The following is a 10,036-nucleotide window of genomic DNA, read 5'->3' on the forward strand; positions in this document are numbered from 1 at the left end:
ATGGAAACTGCTGCCCAATCACAGTGACCCAGGTCACTATACTCATTCTAACCCAACGGGTGAACATTCTCTGAGGCTCAACCGCTAACCAACTAAGACCCAGTTTGGCACAGCTGTGGTGTGAGTAGAATTGATTTTGAATCTGCTGTAGTCAAAATTGCTTTTGGTTTTGCTGTGAGAGAAAACAATCGAGGTGTTTGGTAAAATGTTTTTCAAAAGTGTTGTGATTTTGTACAATTACTAAATTGGACATGGATTATATACTTCTTAAAATAAGGATTTTTTTTTTTAGTTCATCTCTTCCTCTCAATGCAATCTGAGACATTCCCTTCCTCTTCTTTTCAAGGAAACATTTTCAACCTCAATCAAAAGTGTTGCTGACAATAAAGAAGAAGAGGAATCAAAGCAAATCGTTCAAAACAGACAATACGAACGAAACCCAGATTGTTTGTTTGGGTTATGACCAAACTCATTGAACATCATTATCCAAATAACAAACCCAGATTACAACGTAGATTTCAATTCGATCCTATATTCTCCCTCACTCTTTTCTCTCTCATACAACCATACACGAGTTCTGAACCTCTTTCTTTCTCCAAAACCTAGATCGCCATAAAAATAAATTCAAGGAAATCCAAATTCCCAATTCTGTAAAAGTGGGAAGTTCATAAGAATTTTGTCAACCTAGATTAGAGAACAGAAAGGAGGTGATTGATATGAATTCAGAATGGAGGATATAATAGGTAGTTGAAAATAATTCATTGACTTACCCGTGTTTTTCATCATGGTTCGGCAATGCAGTTCTAAAAGCTATGAATTGTAGCTTCCCAAAAACCTCAAGTTGGGAGAATTGCTTTGGACAAAATCAACTTTTTAAAACTTTACCAAACACCATCGTTGAGCGCCAGAATCACTTTTGGACCAAATGCAGGTCCCAAAAGCCACGCCAAACTGGGCCTAACTTACCCTTCAATATGGGCTATAGATTGAGCGATCATGAGCTATCTTATGAGACTGTTCACTTTAGAATACTGAATAGGTTGGTCCAACAACACAAGCTTAATTTCAAATAAAAAATTTGAGATTTGAAATGTAGATAATTATAAATATATATAAAGTACAGGATGAATCCATGACAATCTAATTTATAGTTATAATTTATAAGAAAAATTCTCATTAGCCCTAAATTTAAACATTTTTTTTTCTATTAACAAAAAAAATTCTAAAATTCTTATGAGCCGAACAGACTCTTACTGACTATTCCCGATAACAAATTTTTGACGTTTTCTGATATTTTCTGACAAAAGTACCTTTACCTTTCTCCTGTCCATTCTCTTTCGTATCTTCTCTCTCTCTTCAAAAATCAAAACTCTCTCTCTCTCTCATCGGCGAGTCTTCGATTTTCTCCGATCAATTCTGCCCGGCGGAGCTTGGTGGAATTTCTCCGATGACGCCAAAATCGAGGAGGACTGCAAAAGCTGGAGATGGTCGCGGAAGGAACTGACGGCATAGATCTGGATCACGACGGAGGTTTCTCTGGCGAGGAATTCAGAGCGGGGTGGAGGATTTGCGAGGCGAGTTGGAGATGGTGTAACTCGAAGTCCGACGAGGAGGAGGAGGAGGAGGAAAAGTGGGTTGGCGACCAGGGGAGGGGAGGTGTGGGATTTCTGGTCTAGTTTTTTGGTCAATAGTGCCACTTCTGGGGACAACACACAAGAGTTTACAAGGTATGAAACTGTAAAAGACCCATCTTTCTCTTTTGGTTCATAAATTTTAGAGCCTAATAATGATTTGGATGAATACAATCTGCTAAAGTGGGATGCTTTGTGTAAATGGGTCACTGAATCAATAGAAAGGCTAAAAGTTGGAAGCAGTAATTGCAATCGTTTACAGCAAAGGCCAAATAAAATTGCAGCAAACAATCAAGGAAGGTACTTGCAGAAATAGAGAGGTACTCACCCAATATGAATTCTCAGCTTAGCTTGAAACGACCACCAATTCTGGATGCATTGCTTGCTCCCTATTCCATTTTGGGGGTTTTTTTTTTTTGTCGTCAGAAATCCAATTTGGGGTTTATGGGGTTTTTCCCCCACTCAATATATGAAGTCATTTTTTGGATTTCTATTACTCATTTCTTATCATTTTTTTTTACTTTTTAAAGCACGAATCTGATATACATAATTACATTTTGCAAATGAGATTATGTATATCAGAATGTAATTGTGTATACATTAGTAAATCTTCTAAATCTTTCTCATACACAATCTTTCTAATTGTGTATACATTGATTTCTAATCAACAAGAGAATTGTATACAACTTTTCTTTTTATTATTGAATATCACTTTGTACATGAAATCATGCGTTTGGGTGAATATGGAGTGGACAAAATATGAAACATATGGAGTTTATTGGAGGCAATAAAGGGTTTGTTTGGAGGTACTACTGCCCCCAATAGGGATATGTTATAAGTGACTGAAACACACAGTTAAGTTTAAGGGTTATACTGCCCCAGTAAGAGGTCATACTGACCCCAGTAAGAGCTCCTACTGCCCCAGAGAATGAGATCACAATTAACCTGAGTCATTGTGGCAGTATAGAAAATTTGATGAATTATTTTTTCTTCTTATATGGCGGTATATTATATATGGATGTGTGATCAATGTGGTGAATTTGAATGATTATAGTAATGTTTTATTGTTACAACAACAGTCCATTTGAGGGCAATAGATACGTAATGGGGTCTATTGTGAATGACTCTCCTACTCTCCCATATTTCTTGTATACTGCTCTTAATAGGAGGTCATACTGACCCCAATAGGAGGTCCTACTAACCCCAATAGGGGTCTGTTATAAGTGAATGAAGCACATAGTTAAGTTTAAGGTACCTACTGCCCCCAATGGGAGGTCTTACTGCCCATTGACCCCAGCAGGAGGTTCTATTGCCCCTAGTAGGTGGTCTTACTGCCCTTAGTAGGTGATCTTATTGCCCCCAGTAGGAGGTCCTACTGCTCCAATAGGTGGTCCTACTGCCCTCAGTAGGAGGTCCTACTGCCCTCAGTAGGAGGTCCTATTGACCCCAATAGGTGGGCATATTGCCCCCAATAGAGATCTATTATAAGTGACTAAAGCACAACGGCTCTCGGAGTTCGGTCAACGGTCCAAGGAGCCTGGTCAACGGCCCTCAGAGTCCAGTCAACTGTGCCAGGAGCCCCGTCAACGGTCCCCAGAGTCCGATCATTGGCCCCCAGAGTCCGGTCAATGGTCCCCGGAACCCAGTCAAAGGTTGCCGGAGTCTAGTCAACGTCATTGGTCGTGAGAATTAGGTCATAAAAACTTTATTTTATCATAGACTCTTATAATGGTCTATTGTATTTTATTTAAGGGCAAATAACACAAAAGTGTCATTTGAAGGTACAAATGATACAAAAAGCATCATTTGTTCCACATGTTAAAATGGTCACCGTAAATGTTATCAGATGATAAAATAGTTACTTAATTATATATAATATGATGTAATGGTTATGATTAAGTGTCAATTATGATAAAAAAAGTACATTTTTAAATTTTATGGATTTACGATTCTACCCTTCTGTTAGTTTCTCTTGTTCTCTTTTCTATCCGTTACTGTTTTCTCTCAGCTCTTCTTTCTATCTCTCTGTTACTGCTTTCTCTCTGTACCCGATCTCGATCTCTCTCTCTCGCTCTCTCTCGATCTCGATCTTGATCCCGTCGGCGTCACCTGAGTTTCGTCGTTCGTATCCGTGACGCGGTGGCTCCATCAGTTCTGGTATCCACCGCCTTCTAACGCAAAAGAGGTCGATGTTTTGCTCAGACACAATGTTTTTGATTTCTTTCAGATTTTGATGTTTTGATTGTTTTATTTCTGTGTTTAATCATTACAATTTCATATGTTGTCGATCGGTGAATTCTAAGGTTCATAGGAATTTAAGGATTTGAAACTCTTTGACTCAATCTGTGCTATATTCCCAGCCTCCCAGGAATTTAGTGATTTTAGTCTTTGAAAAAGTGATTTGTTTGCATTGTTTTGCTTATTTTGGTTGTGTACTCTGGTGAATGAGCATGAGTTACTTGCATTGTGTACTCTGTGTTTGCATTGTTTTGCTTATAGGTGTCATGAGTTACTTGTAATCTGAAATACTATACATATTTTTGTTCAGGTACTATGGACAATAACTATACTGCAAAGCTTGTGTACTCTAGTGAAGGAGCAGCAGTTTCATTTGATCATAGCGTCTCATGTGTTGATTTTGCTAATTCTGTACGTGACCGATTTTTGGTATTGGGCAGAAGCATTTTCAAGTTGAGGCATACTGTTTCTCCTGATGTTGTATCTTATCGTCTTGAAAATGAAGATGATATGAAGATGATGTTTAGAGTTTTGGCCCGTTATAGTTCAGATTTTGTTGATGTGGACGTGTGCTCTTTTGATGTTAGTGCTTCTGGTTCTGAAAGTTTGTTGACACTATCAGGACAAGCACTTTAGCCGACGAAAAAGTTTCATCGGCCTGTTAGCTTAAATCATCGGTTAAGATCTTAGCCGACGAGCCTTCGTCGGCTATGGTTTCGTCGAAAAAGGGTCATCGGCGATGACTTTAGCCGACGACACAAGAAGACGTCGTCGGCTATTGTCTTAGAGTTTAGCCGATGAATATCTTAAATATTTCGTCGACCATAGTCTGATACTTTAGCCGACGAAACATTTAGTATATTTGTTGGCTAAAATATGTAATAAAAAATTAAAAAAATAACTATAGCCGACGAAATATAGTATGTTTCGTCGGCTTTAAAAGAGTTTAGTCAACGAAACATGCCATAATTCGTCGGCTAAACCTTATAAAAAAAAATTAAAAATACTATAGCCGACGAATATCTTACATGTTTCGTCGGCTATCAGTCCATTCCATTAAAAAAAAAAAACCTGAAATTTCTAAATTACCATTCCAAGCAACCTGTAAAATACATCAAAACAATTCCATATAACTAACAACAAAAGAAACAAACAAATTTTATGCTAGTAACAAATGAAAGGAATACATTGAAACTAATCTAACTCCACATTATTCTAAATTCACAAATAGCTAAACAAAAAGGAAAGCAATAGGATAAATCAATTAGTACCTGAACAAGTGTTGCCAAAATTAAAAGATACTGAATAGCTTCAACAAAAACACCAGGTTTAGATTTAGCAAGGCCAATAGCACAAATAGCTTGATCCTCCCCACTATATTCAGGACATTGTCCATCCTTGATCAACAAAGAATGATAGAGTGTTAATGGACAGTAGGTAGAGATAAAACCCATGAACCAGTGTTCAAAAGCTATAACCGTAGTAAATATTTCTATGCAGCGGTAGTGGCTGCCGTTCTTCTTTACCTTAGCCTTGTAAATGGAAGCCAGATGCATCCCGGCGTACCAGGCCACCTCCTCCTTGGTGTTGACGTTCTCGATCTGAATCAAGGACGTGTTTGGGTACTGGTTCGACTTCGACCTGCACAAAACCCAAACTCAATATCCAAACAATCCCTATCTCACAATCAGAGAGACACAAGTAGCTAAGAGCCTGGGTTAAATACCTCTTGTATCCGAGGACGGTGCCACGGACGTAGAGTCTGCACAGAAATAGAGAAAGTGAATTAGATTTTGATGTGTGAAATGGGAGAGAGAGAGAGAGAGAGAGAGAGAGAGAGAGAGAGAGGAGACCTGACACGGTCTCCTTGACGACCTTTCACCATTTTCGGACGAATGAAACTACGGCGGCTCTGGAGGCTAGTGCGGGTGGTGGGTTTTTTAGGGTTTTTTGGAGCGCTGTGGAGGCTGTCGAGCGCTGGAGAAAAAATGGAAAATTGCATTGACCGCAACTATCGGCATCGAGACTTTATCGGAATACCGTGATTTATCAACCGTAGACATATTTCACCATTCTGGTCATATCTTATTTCATGACTTTTTTGCGTTTGAAGGTTCTACGTATAGTTTGTTTTTGAAACGGAACATTTACTTAACACTGCAAATATAAGGCACTTTAGCCGATGAAATTAAAAATTTCTTCGGCTAAACTTTTATATTTTCGTCGGCTAAAATTCACAGACTATAGCCGACGAAAAAATTTCTTTAGCCGATGAAATTTTCATTTCGTCGGCTAAAGTTGACCACAGCCGACGAAAATTTAAATTAGCCGACGAAGGAAACTTTCGTCGGCTAACGTGGACTTTAGCCGACGAAAAAATAATTTGTCGGCCTGGTTTTTTTATTTTCGTCGGTTAAAGCCTTTATTCTGGTAGTGTGAGTAACAATGTTAGTGAAGAGTAGCGTTTCATTTGATGAAAATGATTATTTAGGATGCTACAAACCAGAGGAAGCAAAGAGTTATTGTAGCAAAGGGTGGGAGAATTATATCAAATCAAAGGACCAGAAGTTTCAAGGTGGTGTGGAAGAGTTTAGGTTGAAATTGCGTATGTATGCAATTGAGATGGGATTTGAGTATCGGTATGTTAGAAATACTAAGAAACGTGTTGTTGCTTATTGTTCTAAGAGAGAGTCTGAGCATTGTGGATGGTGTGTGAAGGCTTCCTTAATAGAGTATAATCGTTTTTTTGTCATTACTAATCTGGTGAACGAGCATAGCTGTCACGGTGTTGTCGCTTGCAAAATAATAAGATGATGGGTTCCAAGATTATAAAGTCTATAATCCTTGATAAGCTTCGTGAGAATCCTAATAAGAAGGCTATAGATATATACCATGAGATAAAGTCAGATTATGGGATGGAGGTATCTTATCGTACGGCTTGGTACGGTAAAGAGCGTGCTAGAGAATCTGTTCTTGGTGGTGATGCTGATTCTTATGCTCAGTTAGTTTGGTTTGTGGTCAAAAAGCAGTGGAATCAAACCCTGGCTCTACTATCAAGATTGAATATGAACCTGAAACTCACAGGTTTGAGCGAATGTTTGTGTGTTATGATGCATGGATGAAGGGTTTTCAGTTTTGCAGACCCATTATGTTCATTGATGCTACCTTCATCACCAACAAATATAGATGCGAATCAAGGTACCTTTTTAGTGAAATGTTTAGTTATATTGGCAGTTTCTTTGATTGTGATAGTTACATAGTTTCCAGGGGCTTCAGTTTTGATTGCTTTGACATTTTTATGTAATTGTTTGATGACTTGTGTACCTACATTAAGCTACTAATGTAACTATCAATGTATGTAACTATTAATGGATAGTTACTTGACTATTTATTCATGTAACTATCCATGTAACTATCCATGTAACTAATCATGTAACTATCCATGTAACTAAGCATGTAACTATCAATGTATGTAACTATGCATGTAACTAAGCATGTAACTAAGTATGTAACTATCCATGTAACTATCAATGTAACTATGCATGTAACTAATACAACTCAAGTCCCTACATCACAGATGCATACCTGTGAACTGTTTCTTTGATTGTGATAGTTACATACCATGTAACTATCAATATAACTATGCATGTAACTAATACAACTCAAGTCCCTGCATCACAGATGCATACTTATGAACTGTTTCTTTGATTGTGATAGTTACATAGTTTCCAGGGGCTTCAGTTTTGATGGCATTGACATTTTTATGTAACTGTTCATTTATTCATACTGATTTTTTGTTCGTCTTTTTTGCAGGTTTATATCCAGTTGCTTATGCTATTTCTGAAACTGAAAGTAATTGGAGATTTTTCCTTCAGTGTGTATCTGAAGTGTTGTCAAGATACCCTATGAGGCAGGTGACATTCATTTCTGATCAGAATCCTGGTCTTCTTAGTGCATATCCGCATGTCTTTCCCAATAATCCACATGGTTTTTGTTTTAGGCACCTTGTAGAAAATCTCTCCAAAAAGTATCCAAGTCAGTCACCCCTTCATAAATCTGTTCCTTATTTATTCATGTGTTGTGCTTATTCTCGCACCCCGGACTCGTATGAGACCAACCTTGCAAAATTGAAGGAGGAAGGGGGTTCTATTGTTGAAGATTTTCTAAAGGACCTTCCCAAGGAGAGCTGGTGTTCGGCTTTTTTTAACGAGGAGAGGTTTGGTGAAATGACCAACAATTTGGCCGAGACTTTTAACAATTGGATGGGGGATTTGAAGAGTCTTCCTATTTATGATCTGAATGAAGGTATTAGAACCAAGTCTATGGAGAGAATTGCTGAGCAGAAGGAAGGGTCAAAGGAATGGGTCACTATTTTGTGTCCAAACATGGAAAAGAAATTGATTAATAACTTGGCGGTTGGGCGACATTGGCGAGTTATGAGATCTGATACATATGTTTATGAATATCAGTGTCAAAAGTACAGGGTAATGGTGAACTTGGGAGAGGATTTCATTTGTTCGTGTAGGGAATGGAAATGTCATGGTTTTCCTTGTTCACATGCCCTTGTTGCAATTCAGCAACATGGTGTCTCTCCTTACTTATATGTCAGCCCTTACTATAAGGTACTCTTTTACTCATTCTGTTTCTTTTTACTCCACATCTATTCTTGTTTCTTGTTTTTGTTTCTTGCTTTTGTTAACTAACTTGTCTAGTAACTGCTTGTTTTTCAATGTAACTGATCATGTAACTACTAATGTAACTAATCATGTAACTGCTTGTTTTTCAAGGTGGATAAATTCCGAGAAACCTACTCTCACACCATTAACCCAATCCCTTCCATTTCAATGCCTGTTGATCTTTCTCGATCGTCATTTCCATTGCAGCCTCCTTTGACTAAAAGACTTGTTGGAAGGCCAAAAACAAGAAGGTACCGAAGTAGGAGTGAGGTAAAAAGGCAGATCAAGTGTTCCAGGTGTGGGAAATACGACGGGTATAACAGAACGAGTTGTAAAGCTCCAATATAGCCTTTGGTTACATATGACAGCTACATTGATGGATACAGTAGTTACATTGATGGATTCAAGTTCTTTTTAGCAGTTACATGCAAAGTTACAATTCTGCTGTTGGATGTTTCATTTTTTTAGCTGTTGCTTTTTATTATGATAGTGGAAACTGTGTATCTCACTTTTCGCGGTGCAGCGGCACGCTGCAAATATTAATGCAAACCTCATTTTTTGTTTTGTTTTTCCAAGTGCATTGTTTATTTCAAGTTTCATTGCTTTGTGTGTTTTAAGTTTCATTTTGTGCAGCAGTTACATGGTAGTTACATTTCTAGTTACATGGGTAGTTACATTGCTAGTTACATATAGTTACATGTAACTACAAATTTTTGTTCTAATACGTAGCGGGACGCTGTTTTTGTGGTGCAGCGGCACGCTGCAATTATTATTAAATAAATGACTTGTGTACCTACATTAAACTACTTATGTAACTATCTATGTAACTATGCATGTAAGTATCCATCTGTGTAACTATCCATGTAACTATCCATCTATGTAACTATGCATTTAACTATCTATGTAACTATCCATCTATGTAACTGTTCATGTAACTATCTATCTATGTAACTATCCATCCATGTAACTATGCATATATGTAACTATCCATGTAACTATGCATGTAATTATCCATCTATGTAATGACACGACCCGCCCCGAATTTCACCCTGAAACCCGGAGTAACTCGTGCGGGGACCACCTCCAAGAAAGATATTACCGAAAAATCGGCATAACCTCCCTTGAAAATGGACAACCCTTCCTAACGAAAACCTGCAAACACTTCCAAATTTTTTTATTTTTTTAATCCAACCTTAACTCCTGGAGCCTACGTGCTCCCCGAAAACGACTACCTCCAACAACACAACATTAACCAACATCAAATATAATTATCCAAAAGATACCATAAATCCTCCAACAAATATTCTAAGACGTCAACAAGTCTTCACCCACAACCGAAATAATATACATTAAACCCAAGTATTCAGAGCTACTAAACACTAGCGGAAAAAGAACCACAGGTAGGTTAAACAGGTAACCTACTGATGAAAAGTGGTGGAATGCGGTGACTATGCCTCGTCTCCTACTAGGTCCGACCCGAACTCTGCAGAC

At 38.0% G+C, this 10,036-nt stretch overlaps 2 protein-coding genes across 2 annotated transcripts; one reads left to right on the forward strand and one right to left on the reverse strand.

Annotated features, from left to right (window-relative positions):
- Window positions 1-5,063: 5,063 nt before the first annotated feature.
- LOC101296922 lies at window positions 5,064-5,754 on the reverse strand. Its single transcript, XM_004309802.1, has 4 exons — window positions 5,723-5,754; window positions 5,596-5,631; window positions 5,141-5,510; window positions 5,064-5,084 (listed from the first exon to the last, which is right to left on the reverse strand). Exons 1-4 carry the CDS (start codon window positions 5,752-5,754, stop codon window positions 5,064-5,066), a joined length of 459 nt encoding a protein of 152 aa, XP_004309850.1.
- Window positions 5,755-6,682: 928 nt separating this feature from the next.
- Window positions 6,683-9,013, forward strand: LOC101297209. The gene is made up of 4 exons (XM_004309803.1): window positions 6,683-6,953; window positions 7,683-8,491; window positions 8,657-8,796; window positions 8,914-9,013. The coding sequence occupies exons 1-4, from the start codon at window positions 6,683-6,685 to the stop codon at window positions 9,011-9,013; spliced, it is 1,320 nt and encodes a 439-aa protein (XP_004309851.1).
- Window positions 9,014-10,036: the final 1,023 nt, after the last annotated feature.

This window comes from Fragaria vesca, unplaced genomic scaffold (genome assembly GCF_000184155.1).
Source record: "Fragaria vesca subsp. vesca unplaced genomic scaffold, FraVesHawaii_1.0 scf0513070, whole genome shotgun sequence".
Classification (NCBI taxonomy): domain Eukaryota; kingdom Viridiplantae; phylum Streptophyta; class Magnoliopsida; order Rosales; family Rosaceae; genus Fragaria; species Fragaria vesca.